Below are 21992 nucleotides of genomic sequence, written 5' to 3'. Positions count from 1 at the left end.
AAAACCAGTTAACAGAATTCATTCAGTATTTAAGGAAAGCACCTCATCAAAATCATTGGAAAGAATCTGTGTGGGGGACATGGTCATTATAATTAGCCTTTCATACCTTGGCTCACGCAATGGCTAATACGTAAAACATCTTCATCAATACAAAAAGTCCAGTTGCCTTCTTATCAAGCATTTGAGATTAACATGGCTCATATGACTGAAAGCCTATAGAGACAAACTAATTAACTAATGATAATATGTCTTCAGATGGCAAGTGTTTGTATTGCAGTAATGTTCTGATGTCCTTAAATTTGTCTCTAATAAATAACCATTTCATCTTCATTATTACAAAATTAATAAAATCTCAGATAAAACTAAACATTTTTAAAGCATTTTTGAAGCAAACAACCAGTCTGGAAAGTGAACTGAAGAAGAAAAATGAATTAAAATTAGAAAACAGTAGTAAGTCTTAGGTATTTTGGTCTTATAGTGTTTTTCCTCCTTAGTATACTTGAATTTCTTGTCAAAGAATACCACACTTTACTTGTAAGACATAACCACGCTTTGTTCTCATATCTGTGTAAAATAATTTGGGTTCACTGATCGTTATGTTCCTAACAACATTAAAATCTGACCCACAAACCAAAGTTAATACAAGCGCAGTGTGTTTCTCAAGCTCTTATCTACATGTAGACTGCCGTCGCCACCAGAAAGGAGCTGAGTCACAAATTAGATTTGGATCTAGGGAAAATGGATTTACTCTCAAGGTGCCTACACAGTATGCGGACACTGCAGCAGAGTGCTTAAACAAACAAACAGCATGTCTATAACTGCAATGAAGCGCGCTATGTTTGCACTGGCATGTAGTTGGGATGCTTTATCAAAAGAATGGAAAAAAACCAAAAAAAACCCACCAAAAATTAAAATAGGAATGGCGTTACTACGCTGTCTCTCCTCTCAAAGCTCTGTCATTTGCCCCACTTAAACAGGCAGCAGGAGTATGCATTGAAGTTCTTTGTGACCCTGATTAAAGAGAACCAGTTACATGCAGTGACATGTCTGTCTTTAAATGAGATAACAAAGTGTACCACTCAGCCTTTTACTGGTAAATCAAATTATTTAGGTGTTTGGGTGCATCATTGCATTGCTTTGGTATCTGCTGGCCAAATGACCTTGGTTACTTCCTTTCTTATCTTTGTTGTTACAGGACTTGGAGCTCTGCTGTAATCTGTACACAGACTTATGCACATACTGATGATAGCATTTAGAAGAACTCCCTTATTTCTTATTACTGAGAAGTCCTGCCCTAATAATTTTGCGATTAACTGCATGGAAACAGCAACTGTTCTGAGTTAAAAATAAAAATAAAAATCGGTGCAAGGATTGGTGTAAGTTAAAGGGAAAGGAAAGAAGGGAGAGCATTGCTGGGTTTCTTTCCATTTATCCTGAGCTCTTGGTTTTGTTCTCCTCTGGTGTTGACATGGTCGCAAAGCCAAATGTCATGCTGGCTAGAGGCAGATGTCACAAAGCAGACGATATATCAGACATTGACTTTGATCTGATCGTCTCAGAAGAAGAACTGTGGGAGGAGATCATTGTTGCTAACTTTTTCTGCATAAAGCTCCAGTCTGTGTTCCCTCCTACACTTTTTATTAAGCCTAATAGATGAAATTAAACTCTGTGTTCTTATCTGTTTGCACAGGGCATTAAACCTGACAGCTTCTATAAAGTCAAAGTCCCAGAACTTAAGGAGATCATTGAGGGCTGCATCCGTATGAACAAAGATGAAAGGTAACAATGAAAGCACACACTTTATTATTTATATCATCTTTTCTGCTCTTCACTATTCTCAATTATTATGTTGCACTATGCTTCAGAAAGCACATACATGATGTCTAGAGGACTTTAAAAAGCCTTAAAATGGCCTAAATTATACAAATTTATACAAATTTAATTTCATTAAATAAAGATTCATGCAATCACATCATAAAACCTTGTTTGTTTGTTTTTTTAAGAATTCATATTTGTATATCCTAGCCTCCAGATGGCCACTTGAAGTGGCATTTGCCCTCACAGTTTGAAAACCACTGTGTTAAATTTAATTTTGATGGGTATTTTAGTCATGACTCCTCTAATGATTGAAGCACAAAAGCTGCTATTTTTCAGCACATTTGCAGTGAGGCTGCATTGTGGGCAGTTTGTACTCCAATTCATGCTCAGTACCGAGTCACAGTTAATCTCATAAACACACAGCCATGACTGATTTAGTGTGCTGTAATCTGTGAATTAAGTGGACTGATATGAGCTGAACATCTGAAGTAAAAATCTTTAAATTACACAAAATCTCTGTCTGTGTGTCTGTTTGTTGCCTTGTTCACAGACTCCTCATAGACCTTTAACAGTTGACCAACCAAGCTTGGGGCACAGGTCATCTTAGGCCCCTGAAGCCTCTTACATGACATCATGTTGTTAGTTAGCAAAAGGCTAAAATTGCCCATTTTTAGCATTTAAGCATCTATAAGACCTTACAAAAGCGTTGTATCAGTTATTTCACAGCAGTAACATCCCATTTCTATACAAAAAATTAATAATGCATGATTATTATGAGGCCATTATGATGGTAGTGATGACAATTTAGCTAACAAGCTAAAATGCCCCCTTTATAGCATTTATGCACATGCAACACTTAAAGGAAGTGTACTATTGATTTAATTTCATGGGAATAAAATCTCATTTATTGTCACAAAAGTTGAAATATACATGCCTAAAACCCACCTAGTAACTAAAATTACCCATTTTTAGCATATAAACAACATTGACCAGATACTACTGTACCCATGGGCATATATTAGTGGTAGAAAGTGCATTTACTCGGAAGAAAGTATATTTTAGCATTTGATTTGGATTTCAATTGCAAATTAATTGCAAGTTACTTAATTTATTTTAAACAATTACAAAGAAAACTTTGTAAAAAGTCTTCAGTTCATCTCCTTTATATCTCCTTAAATTTTTTTGTTTGTTTGTTTGTTTTTAAACTGAAGTGAAACTAGTTTCGGATGTTATGAGAAATAACCTTGCAATAGCAACCCTAAGTGCGATAAAACAAATTACTTTCTCTCTATAGGTACACCATTCAGGACCTTCTGGATCACCCCTTCTTCCAGGAAAACAATGGCGTACATGTGGAGTTGGCAGAGGAGGATGACATGGTGAAGTCAGGCCTGAAGCTGTGGCTGCGCATGGACGACACCAAGAAGCTCCACGGGAAGTACAAGGACAACAACGCCATCGAGTTCCTCTTCGAGCTCTACAAAGATGTGCCTGAGGAGGTGGCACAGGAAATGGTAGGTTGGCACGTGAAGAAAGGATTTTGTGAGGTCAATATTTGCTGCTTTACTGACCAGGTTTGTAACAGATGTTGGTGAGGAAATGGAGTAACTGATTCCTGATCAGCAGATAGAGGCCAACTTAGCCAACTTCCACGTGCTCTCTGCATCCCAATCTTCATTTACGATTTTAGGGGTTTTTTAGGTTTTCCAAATGAAGGGTGGATGAGGGTCCTCAATGCAACAAAAACCTAATTTGGACACTAACGTGATTAGAAAGACAACTAAAAGTGGATTCAGTTGTAATATTTCCAGGAGCGATTTAATCAATCTTTCTTCTAATTGGATGCCCCTCACAAACAATAGGTTTAAAGAAGATATGAGAGGGATACCTGTCCTATTATTGTGGCCTTAATATTCAAAGCTTGGTTATGTTTAACATGATAATCCTGAACTGTAACAGAATAAATGTGACAGAAATTAGGAAAAGCTTAATAGGTTCAATTTAATTAGAGTTGTATGGGGTTTGACTCTTAACCCTAACAGTGAAAGCACATGCACCTCAACATCATTGTGGTTCCTTTACCTTTCTGTTGTTATATCCACTGCAGCTCCTAAGGAGAACACCTTGTGTACTATGTTAAGGTCACAGCTCACCATTTAATTATCAGTGGTTTGAAATGGGAGAGGATGTCTCAGGAAGCAGCCGTAATCGTGTCTTTAATAATATAATGGCTCCTACACTTATTACAAAACCTTATGTCCTCCATAAAGGTCACTTTTAATGAGAATACAAGATACAATTTCTTACCTGTTTACCTTTTTACGGCAGTTTTCATCAAGATCAAATTTGGTATCAGCAGGGGACATCGTGCCAGGCTAATCTGCTGTAATCTGACTATGTGTTGAGAGGTTGTTACGGACTCGGTGTCCCACTCTGCTGAACTGGATGTCATGGGAGGCTGTAAAAAATGCCAGATTGTCAAAAGAATGAGGCCTATGTGTTTTCTTTTTGTAAAAAAAAGAAAAAATACAACACCGACTTTGCATGTTTATAAAACTCTCAGATAATGTCACAGCTTGCATAAGTAGGTCATTAAATGCAATAGAGCTGTATTAGCACTCATATGCATGTTGTACCCTGACCATTTCCCTGTGCTGTTATGCAGGTTGTGCTTGGCTTTGTGTGTGAAGCAGACTTCAAACTAGTAGCGAAGGCTATACGCGACCGAGTGACGATCATCAAGCGTCAGAGAGAGAAACTGAGGCGGCAGGCCGAGGAGAGGAAGAAGAAGCAGGCGCAAGAAGCCATAGAAGAAGAACCAGAGCACCAGGCCGCTTCGCCCAAGGTCAACGATGTTGTTGCAGCAGATTCCCCCATCCCACCCCTGACACCTCTAACACCTTTGACGCCATTGACACCACTGGCCCCAGTTTTGTCCCCCGTCACCAGCTCTGTGGACTCTGGCGTCAGCACCCACTACCCTGCAGAGCCAGAGGAGCCCGAAGTTGACCAGCACTTTCAAGTTCGCCACAACAGCCTGTCTTCTGCTAACTGTAAGCTGTCTGATATCACATCCATATACCGTGAAAAGTTAAATGTTTGCATGCAAAAGTTCACTGTGCAGTATGCAGGATTAATGTAAATGCTGTCCCTTATGAATTACTGTGGAGTAGAAGAATGAAATAGAAAAATACACAAGTAAAGTACATTAAATTTTTGTTAAAGTTTTGTTTAAATTCTTTTATTTGCTGTTCTTAAACTCCAGAGACATGTTTTTCACTGCATTAGCTGCACAAGTGCGCTTCACACAAGGCTTTTCTGATGTCAACGCACGTGGGAGAGATGCAGAGAAAAGTGAAACTGTGGTTAACTGAATTATTCAGGCCCTGTAGGTCTTATTCCATGGTGTGCACATGTGCTGTGCTGAATGTTTCTCAACTTTTTATTCCTGTTTTAGAGACAGCCATCTGATCTCATTTAAATGTATCCAGAGCAAATCTATTCCACAGTGAAGCCCTTCAGATTTTTCTTGTTTATGTGTTTTGTGTATCTCAGGCTGGGGTCATTAGAGGTGTGTGCAAGAATGCACAGAGTACAGATTGTGTCAGTTTTTTAGGCCACAGCGGGTTATGTGCTAATGGTCGATGTGCTTTGTTGAAACAGCTGACTGCGAGACGGACGGCTATCTGAGCCCCTCTGGTCTTCAGGATCCGCTGGAGGCCGGCAACGTCGGCATGCCTGCGAACTCTCCCACCACGCATCCCAACCCCCCCGCCGTAAACGGTATCTCCCTCCGCTTCCCCTCGGTAAGTGGTTTCAATAAAGAGCTTGTTATAAAAGGAGAAAGCTCAGGGTGGTAGAGGGGAGGATGATTTTGAAGACTTTACAAGACCGCCTTTTCATTAATCTCTCCAATCCAGGGCTGACACATAATTTAAAAAGAAAATTAAAGGGCAACACAAACCTTTTAAGAACAGCTTTAAATACAGAACTATAGTTGAGTTTTTTTTCTCTTAATTTCAGTTTCTTAATGATAGTTTTTATTACTTAACTTAAACCTGTTACTTTATAAATAGATCCGTCAGTCATTGACGACTTATCACCAAGCAAGACATTTTTATTAATTTTGTTCGATCCAATTCAGTTTCACTTACATAGTGCCAATTCACAACAATCAGCTCAAGGTGCTTTATATTGTAAGGCGGGCTGTTCAACTCCAGGCCTCAAGGGACGGTGTCCTGCAGGTTTTAGATATCACCTGAATCAGATGATTAGTTCATCACCAGGCCTCTGGAGAAGTTCACGACATGTTGAGGAGGTCATTTAGCCATTTAAATCAGCTGTGCTGGATCAAGGACACATCTAAAACCTGCAGGACACCGGCCCTTGAGGCCTGGAGTTGGACACCCCTGTTGTAAGGTAAAGACCATACAATATTAGAAAGAAATCCCAACTATCAGATCTATGATCAAGCACTTGGTGACAGTGGGATGAAAAACCTCACTTTTAACAGGAAGAAACCTCTAACAGCACCAGGCTCAGGGAGGGGCATCTATCTCCCGCTACTGGTTGGAGGGCCCAGAGGATGAATTAAATATTTTTCCTCAAATCAGGATTTATTTTGTTTTATAGTTAGCGCATGCAAGATGCAATTTTTGGGCCATGTTGCTGAATAAATTTAGGTAGACTAAGAGTTTAAAGACATGCTAGCAGCTTGTGCCTCAGTCTCAATTGAAAGAAATTTTTCTAATATCATGTTCATTTTAAATCAGAAAGTGAAAAGATCTGTGATCATCTTTTTCCCATATTTGATGCATAAATATCACTTTTTCTAACTAATCAAATTTCCTCTAAATTTTGCATTTATATAGTCATAAAATCAATATTTTACAAGTTAAAATGTAAACCCAAAAATAACTCAAATTTAGTCATAAGCACTGAAATAACTGTTTTAGAGTGAGTACTTTCCTCACCTAACATCACATATAACTACAAAGAAAATGAACACTGTCTTTTTCCATGTTTATCTTACCACATTCCTGTTTTCTATTCATAGAGTATTGCTGTCTCCAACAACATAGAACACGGCAGTTCAAGGCCTACGAGTGGCTTCAACTCCCCCGTGGAGAGGTAAATCTGTCGAGCCTTTCTGTCCGCCTCACTCCGCCGTTTTATTTGCTGTTAAATGAACAATAGAGTCTAACAATTCCTGCCTAATTTAAGTAAGAAACCTGAAAATCAATGGGAATCTTGTAGAAATGTATTTTCTTTGGATCCCTTCCTCCTCCACTCCTGTGGGCTTTCAGGCTTGAGGCTATAGACAGACTCTGCTGGGTTTTTCTTTGCAGAGAGGCAGAATGGACCCTTGAAGATTTCTTTTTTTGACTGTGTGTCAGATGTTGTAAAGGCCTTGTTTTCTGTGCTGGTGGGATATTAGTGATACAATGTTTGAGCACAATGTGTTTGTGTGTGCGAGTGTTGTGGAGGATGTTCACCTTGGATTTAACACTTTAAGAGGATGATATATCTATTTTTTGTTTTTGTTTTTTAGTCTATAGAATATAAGAAAATGCTGTTTTCGTTTCTTAACACACCTCAAAATACACAAATTTGATCTAAAGTTGTGATTTTATTTTGAACCTAATATGTTTAATACAAATTATGTCATCTTCCAATTTATCAAAGCTCTTTTTAGGGTAAATAAAGTGATTGTCAGGCTCTTTCACCATCATCTTAGTTCCCTTTTTCGATTAGCAAGGAACAGGCTGTATCTAACATGTCTACTATAAATTGAAGCAAACATCAAGAGGGGATTGATTGTCATGTTTTGCAACAGCCTGGTCATGCACTGTTTAGCATCCAAAACACACTCCCAGTTGCTTAATTCTTCTGAGAAAAGCCCTCGATAACTGACGACCCAAACTGCGTGTCACAAATAACAAAGAAAACAAAGGTTTGCAGCATCGCCACAGATGTTCACCTGTTTCTGTCTGATTTCTGTGTACTCAGTGTCTGAAGGTGAACTAAAGTTACCTGTGAGGTGGAGGTTTTTAAATAGGGACGGGTGGGTGCTGCCAGCCAGTAGGCCTGTAAATGTTTGCAGCCTGTGCTGGGGAGGTGGATGGAGGAGGGGGGGTCTGTTACCACAGTGGTCCAAAAAAAGGCCCATGAGATGTAATTAGCTGAACCAAACCTTTTTATAAAATACCCTGAATGTTCTGCAGTTCTCTGAAACCTAAAACTCCTGTATAAATGTTACAGATCGCACCGACACGTTGCTTTCCCTGGATGAACACCAGCTTCTTGTAGACTCTGTTTGTACCCCAGAGACATGCCACTGTAACACGTCAACCCTTTCGTTGACAATTCAGAGTGTTTATTTCTATGTGCCAACATAATCAGTCCTTGTGGATATTCAGATCTCTACTTTTGTTCTAAATGATGAATTGGCTTTAAAATTGCTTTACAAGGAATTTATCAGTGGTTTCTTAGGGTGTGTTTTCTAACTCATATGATTTTTTTTTTTTTTTGTACAGCTACGCGTCTGATGTGACTTCAAGCCTGAGCGACGGCTACGAGGGCCTATCGGAGAAGAACGAGAAATCAGTGGCGAGACGAACGGCTGCGAAGCTGTTCAGGAGGAGGGCGCGCTCGAGGCTTCGCATCATCGGGGTACAATAAATCAAATGTTTGGTTTAATTACAGCACAGCAAAATCCTTTTTTTTTTTTTTTTTTTCTGCACATAATAAACAAATAAATCAAACTGGCCTGAACTGAATTAGCGGAGGAAATTTATTTATGAGTGAGTGGTGAGGCACCACCCTAGTTATGTAACGTTATCAGTAGCAATGCTGCTCTTCCCCCAGCGACCGCAGTGCATTGCTTTTTTGATCAGGACATTCTGTGGTCGTTTAATGAGCCTGTTTGGATTGGCTGCAGAGACAAACGCATCATGGATAACCACATGTGCCTAAACAGTCTGCTACAGTAGAGTCTCATACATGTGCACAAACATGTTGTAACTCCTGCTTTTAGACATGTCATCACCATTGGTCCTCTCTGTCTCCATCAGCTCTCTGATAAAGTGGACCGGGTGGTGGAGTGCCAGCTGCAGACGCACAATGACAAGATGGTGACCTTCAAGTTCGACCTGGATGGAGATAACCCAGAAGACATTGCTGCTGTCATGGTGAGCCATTATCTGTGCTTAGCCATTATATATATAAAATTATCAAACGGTCATCTTTTGTTACATTTCTCTTGTTTTTATTAGGTTTTTTATAACTTTATTATGTTTATACAACGATATTTTTCTTTAGTCAACTGGTCACATGGCAGAAAATCATTGCATTTAGGCACATAGACATTGTCAAGATGATCTACTGAAGTTCAAACTGAGCATCAGAATGTCAGAGAAATGTGATTGAAGTGTTTTTGAATGTGGTGTGGTGATTGATACCATATTGGTTGGTCTGAGTATTTCAAGAACTATGGATCTACTGGGATTTTCCCACACAAACATCCCTAGAGTTTATGGAGGGTAGTTTGAAAAAGATGAAAAATGCAGACAGTAGCAGTTGGTGTGGGTGAAAATGCCTTGTCAAAGCCACAGGTCAGGAGCATACCAATTGCTCTTCTGCATACCTTGTTACATCTGAGGTCTGCAGAAGAGCATCTCTGAACGTAGCAGAAGACCACACCGGGTGCCATTCCTAACCTGTCGGCTAAAAACAGGAAACAAACTACAATTTACATCCCCAAAATTGGACAATGCAAGATTGAACAAATGTTTCCTGGTCTTGTGAGTCTCAATTTTTGCTACAACCTTCAGATAGTACTTTCTTTAGTGTTACCTTTATTGGGCAGCTAATGCTTAAAGACTGTTTAAAAAGACCAAAGTAGCCATTTGTATTTTGTTGGCTGCTGTTTTGAAGCCTTGTGCTTGACATGCTGGCCTTTGCCATCTTGGTTATTTCTCTTACATGAGAATTATAAGCTAGGATTGGATCTGACTGAGGAAACACGGGACACTGCACACTCGTCTATTTATGCTAAATGAGAATAAACTTGCAAAAATCAAGATCACGCTTTATTAACCAAGATTTGAACCTAGCAAATGAGACCATAAACTCAGTAGGAATTTCTTTACTGCAGTAATAGATCTAGTAGAAAGTGGGCAGTTTTGCCATCTGTACAATGTGAGTTCTTTTTGCAACCACAGGAGTCGCCCCCTACTGGGCGTTAGAAAGAATGTATGTTTGAGGCACTACTTTTTTGACTTTTATAAACATAAGTGCTTGCTACATCAAATAAGAGTGTAGCACTAGAATCCCTGAGAAATAATAATTTTGATTGATTTTTAATTTTGCTTATGATATCTGAAATTTTAAATGTTAATTCTACTTCATTCAAATTAGAAAAAATGTGACAAAAATTAAACAAAGCTCAGCATTCATTTACTTGAAACATTTATATTTTAGCATTTTAACCACTTGATCTTTGCTAGCATACCAGTGACTGAGTCATTACAGACCTATGGGCTAAAGCCAACAATCCCTAGTTAAGGGTAGGGAAAAACTGAGGGTTCGTGATGAAAGTAAGAGTTCTTCTTGGGGAAGGGAACCTCACATGAAGGTGCGATGAGACAGCATGTGCAGTAGCACTTTTTGTTCGCTGGATGTGCAGTTTTCCTTCACTCTAAAAACACACTAGGCTTTTGTTTATTGCGTCTTGGCAAACCAGGGACACTTGGCTTCACAACAGCACAGTGGTTCTCAGTAGAGGGTTTTAAATGAGTTGAATTATGCCATGTTGTCAGGAAACGATGCTACGCCTCAGCCCACAATTCAGACACACTGAAAACTGCATGAATATGCAAAACTCCTCTAAGCATCTGCTACGTTGTGGATTTCATAAACCCACAAAATAAACAAGCACTAGTGTACTATATTTACAGATTTATTGTATTACACGTTAAAAATATTTTATACTTTATTTCTTTTAATTAATACATTTTGGCACTTTACTCCACTTTGACTGATGACAGCTGTTTAGTTAATGTTGCAGATCTAATTGTTATATAAAAGTCATAACATTACACAGACCAGTACAGAATAAAATTTTAAGTAATTTTATATTAATTAAATAAAATCCCCTCCACTTAAAACTACTGAAAAATACAATCTTAGTAATGAATAAAGACAAAACATATTTTTTACACCATCTTCTAGACGAAGAAGGCTAAATTTCATTTTAGTGTTTACACAAATTATATTGATTATATGTCAGAACTGAAATATCTGGTGATGGCCACTCAAGAAGATGGGACTTCACAAACTAATGGGTGATGTCACAGTGCCCACAACCATCTTTGATATACAGTCTATGTCTTTGTCTGTGAAAGTAAATAAAAAATTTGTTATTTATAACACTTCTTTTAAAAGCTAAAAAGTTTATTTATGACTGTTGTTTTTTGGCTACAGCTCCTAAGAACCTTATTCATTCTGCACTATCTGGCGAGCTGCTATCGAGAAACTCTAGCTGCTTTTCATAACCTTGTGGCACTTTTGAATTTGACTAAGTGAAGTATCTGAATACATTCTCCGTGGTCCTTTTGCCATCTAGGTGCACAACGAGTTCATCTTGCCATCAGAGAAGGAGGGCTTTATCTACCGCTTGGGTGACATCATCAAACGAGCCGAGGCACTGTTTGCCAAACAACAGCCGGTCCACTCCACTGGGCACCGACTTGCCCAGCCTGCATTGCACGGAGGGATTAGCTCACTGTCGTCCTCACAGGTCAGAAACAGCACCTGCCCCTTTCCATAAATCTGCGCCACAGGATTGTTAGCTGAGAGAAAAAGGAAGTGATTGTGTTTTACAGTGCTTATTATCATAAATTACAACATCTCTCTGCGCTGATCAATGACAGACCCATAAATCTGGGACAAATTCAACACTTCAGAGTAATGTCCTGTCCACTGGTAATAAAAAAACGTCACTGTCCACAGTCCTTCCTGAGGTTAGTCCTTTAAGATTAAAGGCTAAGTGCTCTTAAAACCACCTGACGAAGAGCTTTCACTTAAAGTGCTAATATCATAAAACGCATTAAATCATGTGTTTCCTTTTTTGTATTTGTTTCCGTAACCACAAATTGTTTCCACAACATAATGAACTTTCCAGCATATCTGCCCACAGGGAGTGGGTAAAATAATTTATGCTTGGATGAATTAAGCTTTTATGAATCCAGGTTTTGTTAAGCTGTAAAATGAACTGACTTGTTGGGAGCAGTGTAGTCCCTGTACAAGATGTGACCTAATGTGTAACCAGGTACAGCTTGTCCACTTATGGAAAAGAATCATCAGTTCTGCCAGGATATTTTCCACTTTGTGGAACACAAAGAAACAACCATTCTTGTCCTTTTGGTAAAAAAAAATATGATCATAGAGATTGAGAAATAATGGGAAAAAGAGGGAAGTTGGAGCCATAACTACTATTTATCATCTATTTATCTTGTTTCCACATGAAAATGGGAATCGTTCAATGACAAATACGCCTGATACTTGAAAAAGCTTCAAAAGCAAACTGTGTTAATGTGAAAGCATTTCCAGTTGCTGCTTATGGAATATTGTTTAGGAAAACAATGATGTTTTTCTTTTCTTTTCACATTAATATCTGGACAAAGATCTCAGGTTCAACAGAACACTTTAGCCTGGTTGAGTTTACGTTTATAGCTTCACTTTTGATGTGTATTGCATGCGTAGCCACTTCCCCTTACAGCTGAGAGATAATATGACTGCAGTCCTAAATTGTCAAGGGGAAAAAAAAAGAGAAAGAAAACAGACCAACAGGAAGTCAGGAAGAGACTGACAAGCCCAGAAACTCATCTGTCCACAGCGCCTCTACTCTGGCTCTTGTAATGCTGAGGTGGGGCATTGTGCCGGGACTCTATTAATAAATTCTATAAATGGAGATTAGATCCCTGGAAAGTCCTGCTTGTCTAGCTGTTCTTAGCTTACTCTACATACCAGTGGACAAACAAAACAAAAACAGCACTTGTGCGATTTCCGCTGTGCACTATTTACCATTTCACCAGGTTAGTTTAGCTTGGTGGACACGGCAGCACTGAAAAATGACTACAGAGGAGGCTGAAAACACCTTTAAAGGATGTAATAATATATAAATTAAATCCAAGAATAAAAATACTAGTGAGTTTGTTCACCCAGAACACACTATCCTGTAGATTTTGAAATGTGAAAACTTCAGCCCGCTGATGGCTTTAAAGCAAGATTGTCAAACTATTTTTACATCACGAGCCACATGCAGCCTATTTTGATCTTACGTGAGCCAGGCCAGTAAATATCCCTGTTCTGTCAGGACACAGAAGTCTAACTAATACTACTTATTCCCTGAGATATTTCAGTATACGAAAAAGTAAATGAAAAACCGGTCAACATGACTCTTTAGACTTAAATTGTAAGTAGTGAATTTGTAAAATTACAGAAATCTAATACTTATTTACTTTGGTGTAGTATGAATGGCCTTGGGGAACGTCTGTATTAGTAGAAAAAGTTGTAAAACTTATGAAAATAGTTAAAAAAAAAAAAAGTCCAAACTGTCCCATATGGAAAAGAAATAGTAAAAACTTATATGTGATTACTCATGAAAGTGGCCACTTTCATGAGTAAATCATATAAGGCTTATATGATTTACTCATGAAAGTGGCCACTTTCTCATTACTTTCATATATTGTTTTAGTAAGTATCCAAAACATACAAGCTTCATTATATAATTTTTCAAGAGATCTTATATCTGTTTTCACTCTTATATGCTTTTCATACAAGTTTCACACAAGACAGATACAAACTTTACAAGATTTATATACATCTTTTCCATATGGGAGTATGCCCTCCTCCACATGCTTCAAATTTGATTTTGGCTAATGGGACTTATGTTTTACAGCCCTGCTCTAAAACAAATGTGAGGGGATTACAAAACTTTAAGGAAAGCAACTGATGTTTGCTTGTGTGCTTTTAACAGTCAAAATTCACAAAGTAACTGCAGTTTTACAATGTAAAGTGATACAAAATCAAAAGGAAATAGAAAGAAGGTACTCAAAGACACACATGTTTTTAGTTGACTTGTTAGAGCAGGGGTGGGCAACTCCAGGCCTTGAGGGCCGGTGTCCTGCAGGTTTTAGATGTGTCCTTAATCCAACGCAGCTGATTTAAATGGTTAAATTACGTCCTCAACATGTCTTGAAGTTCTCCAGAGGCTTGGTAATGAACTCATCAAGTGATTCAGGTGTGTTGACCCAGGGTGATATCTACACTCAACAAAAATATAAACGCAACACCTTTGTTACTGCTCCCATTCCCCATGGGATGGACGTAGAGACCTAAAATTCATTCCAGATACACAATATAACCATCCCTCCCAAACAGTGGTCACAAATCAGTCCAAATGTGTGGTAGTGGGCACATCTGCTATATTGAGATAATCCATCCCACCTCACAGGTGTGCCACATCAGGATGCTGATCTGACATCATGAGTAGTGCACAGGTGTACCTCAGACTGCCCACAACAAAAGGCCACCCTGGAATGTGCAGTTTTTTGCGCTATTGGGGGTCTGGGGACCCAGAACCGGTCAGTATCTGGTGTGACCACCATTTGCCTCATGCAGTGCAACACATCGTCGCATGGAGTCTATCAGATTGTCAATTGTGGCCTGTGGAATGTTGGTCCACTCCACTTCAATGGCTGTGCGAGGTTGTTGGATATTCGTGGGAACTGGTACACGCTGTCGTATACGCCGGTCAAGCACATCCCGAACATGCTCAATGGGTGACATGTCCGGTGAGTATGCTGGCCATGCAAGAACTGGGACATTCTCAGCTGCCATCTGTCCTGAACAATGTGAACCATGATTCATCCGTGAAGCGCACACCTCTCCAACGTGCCAGACGCCATCGAATGTGAGCATTTGCCCACACAAGTCTGTTACGGCGACGAGCTGGAGTCAGGTCAAGACCCCGATGAGGACGACGGGCATGCAGTTGAGCGTCCCTGAGACGGTTTCTGACAGTTTGTGCAGAAATTGTTTGGTTGTGCGAACCAATTGTTCCAGCAGCTGTCTGGGTGGCTGGTCTCAGACGATCTTGGAGGTGAACCTGCTGGATGTGGAGGTCCTGGGCTGGTGTGGTTACACGAGGTCTGCGGTTGTGAGGCCGGTTGGATGTGCTGCCATATTCTCTGAAACGCCTGTGGAGACGGCTTATGGTTGAGAAATGAACATTCAATGCACGGGCGACAGATCTGGTTGACATTCCTGCTGTCAGCATGCCAATTGCACGCTCCCTCATTGCTTGTGGCATCTGTGGCATTTTGCTGTGAGACAAAACTGCACATTCCAGGGTGGCCTTTTGTTGTGGGCAGTCTGAGGTACACCTGTGCACTACTCATGATGTCAGATCAGCATCCTGATGTGGCACACCTGTGAGGTGGGATGGATTATCTCAATATAGCAGATGTGCCCACTACCACACATTTGGACTGATTTGTGACCACTGTTTGGGAGGGATGGTTATATTGTGTATCTGGAATGAATTTTAGGCCTCTATGTCCATCCCATGGGGAATGGGAGCAGTAACAAAGGTGTTGCGTTTATATTTTTGTTGAGTGTAAAACCTACAGGACACCGGCCCTCGAGGCCTGGAATTGCCCACCTCTGTGTTAGAGTCTACAGAAAAGTGTCATTGCCTGGATCTGATATCTTATGAGGACGTCTAACAAAAAATAGCTTGAGCTTGAAAACATTTATAACAGAAATCCAAAATTACTAAATGAGACTTTGAAATAATCAAACGAGGAGGGCCAAGGTCTAGTGTTTGTGTGGCCTGACACTCAGATTTGATGACTTGATGTTTTCCCTATAAGTCCACCATCTTAAAAGCAGTAAATTAAGGTGTTCTCTTAGGCACCATGATAAATGTAGACCTCAAACTAGCAGCAGTTCTCCAATCATGCCTCTAACCAGCTATTAGAGCTAATCATCAAACTTGTGAAGGGGCTTTGAAGTGAGAAAGCAGGCCTTAATATCCAATACAGGACAGAGTGTTTCAGTATTTTTGGAAGGAGAGACTGAATTTATCAAATGTGCTCTTTTACAGCCTAATCTGCACAATCACGCCCTGCCTCGAACACACTCGTCCTCTTCTCTGCCTGGTGAGTTTCACATGTTTTCTGATTAACTGAATTCATCCATTAAATGGCAAACTGGATGATTTGATGCTCTTTAAGAAGAAAAAAATGGTAGGAATCTGAAAGTGAATCAGCCTCTAATTCTAAAAGTACCATCGAGTGTGTGTGTGTCTGAGATGCATGTGAGACTAACTTGCATTTTTTTTGCCTGTGCATGATCATTTGTGAAAGAGCATCGACTCATGCATGTTTGTGTTTCGTCTTAGACTGCAGTGTGGCTAAACCGAGTGTAGGGGTACGTGGCTTGCCCCCATGTCCCAATGGAGACGTCTCCAGTGCAGACATTACTTCACCTGTGCGACCTCTAATACGCTCACAGTCTTTCCACAACGCCCCAGGTAAATGGCTCTCCGCCCCTCCCTCTGGTCCCTGAGCGAAGAGGCCGAGCATTGTTTACTGTTTCAGCACACTGAAAAATTGTTACAGTCCTTTGGCATAGAATAAGTCAAAGCAAAGCTCAGCTACCTCGTAAACCTCCTCCCCTCCTCAGGGCCTGTTCTTGGTATTGTTCAGACATTCGCATGGCGCCATCCGCCATCACTACACCTCAAAGCCTTCGTCTGTCTCTGCTTTGCAGCAAGGCCTCCTGGGTAATTACCTCACCTGAAGGGCGCTTTCTAGCTTTTAGGGAGCTGTGAATGCTGTCACTGTAAAGCATGAGTGTTCTCCACTCCTGTGATAGTCAGCAACATCTGCTTGCCAGAACAAACTCCTGCTGAATTTCCCTGTCAGAGACTCTCTCTCGAAAGGAGAGCCATTTAAAGTGCGCACATCCTTCACGTGCAACCGCATTGCCATCTGTACATCCTCATTCCCTCTTCTCCCGTGTTCCTTCTCTGCTTGACGTCTGGTGCATGGTTGCTTTTGTAATGCTTCTTGGCCACATTACAGAGTGTTGCCTAACCTGTTTCCGTCAGCTTGGAAAAAGTACAGGCTGGTTTGCATCATCAGCAACTGGAGGTGTGGTTTATAACTGTGGAGCCATTGTTGAGGTAGATGGCCAATCAATGGATGGGGCTGGGTATTGGCGTCCTAAGCTATTCCCCAAGGAGTGATGTAACAATCTTGACTTCTTTAATCTGACAATTAGACCCACAGTCTTGTATACATACACACACGTGCATCCCATTTAAACTCCTCTAAAATGTTGACATGAAAGCCTCACTTGCTCCATTGACGCTAAATCCCTCAGGGCCATGTAAGCCTGGTGTGCAACTGCTCCAGCGATCAGATGCAATTATGGTCCGATGCTGCTTTAAACAAAACATCTTTGTTCACCATGGAAGCTCATTATTTAAAAGGACGGGAAACATTTACTCTATGCTCCTCATGGTGATTATATTGGCAGGCGGGGAGAGGGAAGATTCAGACTGACAAAACGAGGAGAGGAAAGAAACGATATGATCGAACCTAACTCACTGGGTTGAGCACAAACAAGATCAATGCCCCTAATTTTAATATATTTTACATGGTACAACAACAGAAAAGGTTTTCTAATCTAGTCTAAGGTCATTTACTTTATATGTTGAATTAAGCTCCGCTTGTCTCTTTGTGTTCTAGGTTCTCCTCTTCATAATCAGCACCATCACCGCCCTACATCTCTCCTGCCTAATCACCAGCAATACCACTTGCCTTTTATGAACCACACCCACTTTCCATTCCCATATCCAGGGTCTCCTGGTTCACCCAAGCCAGCCGGGATCCATCCTCCCCTCACACGTGTAGCCAGTAACCCCACCTTCCCCTCTGTTCCCTCCCCAACCCTAAACTCGCCGAGTCCTGTGAGTGAGACCCCAAGTCCTGTCAACACGGAATTTGTTAACATATCCCCTCCTGCCCTTCAAACTCCCACCATGTGGCCCCCCCACTCGCAGCCCCTTTTTTCCTTAGCCAATGTAATTTCCATGGCAATGAGCATGGCTCAGTCTTTTATCCCTCCTGCAGGCCTTCCCACCCAAGGGCTGCCCTCATATCCAAGCTTTCTCCCCCACCTACACAGTCATATGGCTCCACAGCCAGGTTACCCCTCTGTCTACCCTCAACCTTACCAGACTTCACCAGTAGAGGCCTCTTACCCTGCAGGGGGGATCCCAGTGCAGAACAATGTCTACTACAGCCCCGAGCATATGCCTCAAATGGATGGAGCTAATTTAACTCACAGCAATCCTTCACAGTGGCCCCATCCTGCCCCCCCACCATCCATGGCTTCCACTCCTCCTCCACCTCCTCCTGCACAGCAGGTTGGACTCACCGGTTCCCCCAGCCGGACCCAGGAAAGGAGTCACATGCCCCCAACCTCAGCCCAAGCTCCAGCTCCAGCTAAACCCAGACCAGAGGTCTCCAGTTCGAATTCAAGTTCAAGCTCATCAGATCTTTCACCATCACCCCCAGAGAGCCCAGAAAACACTGTGAGTTATTTTAGTTCTGATTCTTCTAAAGCAGTTTTTAATATAGGAGTGATTAGCTCATTAATCTTTATCAATAATTCTCATTAGTCATTTTTATATTATAGTTCTGAACACTTTATATGACTGCAATTTCTTCCTCACTGCATGGAGCTAATTAGAATAATTGAATGTAAATTAGCATGTAGACGGGGACTTCCATCACACTGCCCTGATTTATTGGTTGAATTTTAAAATGGCATTTAATGAGTATCAGTCGTGTCTGGTCTGCTGTAGCACTTGTGCTAATAATATTTGTTCCCTCTGTTTAGTTATCATCTTTCAACAGCCGGTTGCACCCTGCTGTGCCAGCGAAGAATACAAGTACCCCCAAACCAAAAGCTTCTTCCCCCAAATCTGGTAAGAAATTATTTGCGTGTTCTCATGTTTTTCAAGCAGGTCTCTGCATCACTAAAAGGCCATAGCAGTGATGTTCAGCTTTGAAATAACTGGAGATCATTAACTACTTCATAAACAAACAATAATGTGATTAGCAACTGCACAAGCATAGACACCAACCTCATATAACCGATGTAGTTTTGTGTCATAGTTGCACTGGTTAACTACTAAAGAGTTCTTCTCCGGGGTACATAGTTTTATTTATTGAACGGGAAGATAGCAAGCTGTTATCCCATGATTGATTTAGAAGTATTACAAAAGACTAAAGTAAGTGTGATTCTGGGTTTGAAGTGGTTTTGAAAAGCGGTTCTCATATTCTGGCTATGAGTTGCTCTCTGTTACCAGTTATAGTCCTACATCGCAAACCCTCATGCTAACTGTAACATAAACTTTAACCATAAAACCAACTCCTACCTTTCCTATCAGAAAGTTCTCACAAGATTTCCTAAGTACTACTCTAATACTCTAAGTAGTACTCTAAATCTCAACATGCTTTTATTAATATTTTTATATTTTTTGTCTTTGAGTGTTTGAGTGTTTAATCACTCACATTTATGGATGAGCAGTTTTGGAGAAAACTGCAATACAAAGTCTGCTTTTTCTGCAGAGCTATGCTTAGATAAGCACTTATCCAGAGAGTGTATCCTTGGAATTTTTCTTCTTTTCAAACACTGACTTTATGATTTCCTGCTTGTGACATGTTTATTGTACATGTGTGAATTGCAGCAAAACTCCCCAAGCAGGCACTGCTCTAACATGATGAATGTTACTAGCCAGAGGCTCAAAGTGCTAGAAAATAGCCTATTGTATGATATTTATGTGTGCGTCCCAAACACGCACATGCACCTTTAGCCATCCATTTTGTTGTAATGGCTCAAAATACGTGATGGACCATTTGCTTTTTGAGTTTTTTCCTTCTGCAATCCTAGTTCCTTCTGTCTCTGCTGACATTATCACTTATTACTGGTGCCTCAGAGCTATTGCGTAAGCGCAAGTCTGGATTTAATGTTCCATTCAATATGAACACAAACGTAGGTGTTATTGCGGCCCGGCCCACTGACAAAGGCCAATCAGCGAGCAGCTGTGCCCATTAAAGGCTCTCCTCCCATGTCCACACCTGACAGTATTTATACCCTCCTCAGAAGCCCATATTCAACAGAGTCCCTCTGTTTTAGTGGGCACAGACCCAGACTCGTTCTGCATTTACTGTAAGGAGGACACTCAGTGGGCAAATCGAAGCACTGCAGGCCTTTTAAAACCCTAAATTGCCTCCAGATGTGAGCACATGCAGTCACACTTGGGCTACATTCCATCTCGTCCTCTACACCCACCAATCCGTGACGATTGTAAATCCCTGCGGAGTCACTTGTGGTTGTTGAAGGGTCTCTTAATTAAGTAGTCGGGTAGAAGTAGAATAGCAAGCTTGCCTCTCTCTGACAGAAACGGGAACTTCCAGTTAGCATCTGCAGTGATTTATCCCACTGCCAGATGGATGTGCTAAGATAACGTCCATGAGTTTTTACGCATCTGTTCGGTTCATTCTTTTTTTTTTTCTCTTGTTTTTTGTTTTTTATTACCCTTTAAAATAATTTTTACCTTTCCAAAAGCATGTATAAAATGAAACAATCACACTCAAACTGATATCTTTAAGTGTGTAGCATTTTCTCCTTATATCCCGGGAGTAGCCGGGAACCGATCTACCGACCTTCCGATTAATACACAACTCTACCTCATGCTCCACTGGCGCAGACTTCCATGTTGGAGAGCCTACATTTAAAGCTAGCTGGTTTTAAACATCCCTTAATGTGGCGAGGCCTCTATTCAAACATGCAAGCAGAGTAAAAGTGTGTAAGGAGACCATGTAAGCAAACAATGCTGGTTTAAACAGTGCTGTTAGCATTCAGAAGTCACAAAGCACACTGGAGAACACACTCTAACAAATTACAAACATTAAAAAAAAGAGAATAAAAGAGGATGGGAAATAAAGGAATATAAATTTAGTAGAACAATGCAAAAATGACCCTTTTCCTTAAAGTTAAACACATTAAAACAAGTGGCATGAGCAGTACAAAAATGTAAAGTGTTAAACTGTACAGTGTAAAAAAAGCTTATCTGTCATAAAACATGTTTGGGAAATGCCGGGTAAACAAATTAGCTGACTTTTAAATGAGTCCTGGGTTGTGTTTGATTGTGACTATCCATCATAGCTATATATCATCATATCAGCTGTCACTGCTATAATTTCAGACTCTTTAGAGGGAATTCACTTTAATGCTTAGAAATAACGCATGCTGAAAAAGCCTAATACACCTTTAGACCTGTTATTGTCTCAAGAAATATGTGACAAGCTTTTAATCAAACCCATGTGATTAGGAATGATTACAGAACAGTTGCTGCTGTTTAGTCTATGATTAGCTGTGATTGACAGCCTTTACATGTACGCATTTTCTTCCTCTACACTGCAGAAGTTCAGTCTGCATCAGTGACTGTTGGACGATTCCAGGTGACGCCCAGCATGGACATCCCTTTGCCTGATGCGCCTGCACCTGCAGCCCCCAAGCCCGCAGAGAACGGCAGCAGCCAGTCGGAGAGCAGCACAGAGGAGCAGGGTGAGTCTGAGGCGAGCCTGGCCACCTCCTTCACAATGACCCCTCCTCACCCACAACCCCGCAAAGGTTCTTCGGGAGTCCAACAGGAGGCTGACGGGCAGGCTGGATGGGCAGTGAGCCAGGAGCAGCAGCAGCAGGAAGAGGAAGATGAAGATGAGGAAGAGGTTATCGGGGAACAGCCAAGGGGGAGGAGGAGAAGCCGTCGAAGGGCATACAGCCTGAGCCTGTTGGGAACGTCTGCAGACAGCGGGCTCTCTGTGACGGCTGCTGATACAGAGGGGAGGCTGTGGGACGGAGCAGCGGACAGTCCACAGTACACCAATGCCCTTCACAATTTATGGATGATGACTTATAACCGCAGTGCTCCCTACCTAAGCAGTGATGACTCAGACAGTGAAGATGAGGACATGCTGGAAGAGCTTCAGGAGCTCAGAGAGAAGTAAGTGACACCACTTAAGATA

At 40.9% G+C, this 21992-nt stretch overlaps 1 protein-coding gene across 2 annotated transcripts in view; it reads left to right on the top strand.

Annotated features, from left to right (window-relative positions):
- wnk4a (WNK lysine deficient protein kinase 4a) overlaps window positions 1-21992 on the top strand; it is a 50082-nt gene that overhangs the window by 24520 nt on the left and 3570 nt on the right. The window contains exons 6-18 of one of the 2 annotated variants that reach the window (XM_086304225.1): window positions 1691-1779; window positions 3113-3332; window positions 4484-4871; window positions 5482-5624; window positions 6875-6948; window positions 8355-8490; window positions 8892-9008; window positions 11444-11617; window positions 15989-16043; window positions 16286-16417; window positions 17640-18487; window positions 18796-18883; window positions 21388-21970. In XM_086304225.1, the coding sequence (XP_086160351.1) occupies window positions 1691-1779; window positions 3113-3332; window positions 4484-4871; window positions 5482-5624; window positions 6875-6948; window positions 8355-8490; window positions 8892-9008; window positions 11444-11617; window positions 15989-16043; window positions 16286-16417; window positions 17640-18487; window positions 18796-18883; window positions 21388-21970 (3047 nt within the window). The remainder of the gene's footprint in view (window positions 1-1690; window positions 1780-3112; window positions 3333-4483; window positions 4872-5481; window positions 5625-6874; window positions 6949-8354; window positions 8491-8891; window positions 9009-11443; window positions 11618-15988; window positions 16044-16285; window positions 16418-17639; window positions 18488-18795; window positions 18884-21387; window positions 21971-21992) is intronic. The other variant, XM_086304226.1, reaches the window with a different exon arrangement.

The sequence above is a fragment of the Aulonocara sp. 'chitande type north' Nkhata Bay genome, linkage group LG8 (assembly GCF_057382095.1).
Source record: "Aulonocara sp. 'chitande type north' Nkhata Bay isolate Kocher_YH1m ecotype deep benthic linkage group LG8, A_spYH_male_GT1.1, whole genome shotgun sequence".
In the NCBI taxonomy this organism is placed as follows: domain Eukaryota; kingdom Metazoa; phylum Chordata; class Actinopteri; order Cichliformes; family Cichlidae; genus Aulonocara; species Aulonocara sp. 'chitande type north' Nkhata Bay.
Note: the sequence above shows the minus strand (reverse complement) of the source record. Positions and strands in the feature narration are given on the sequence as shown.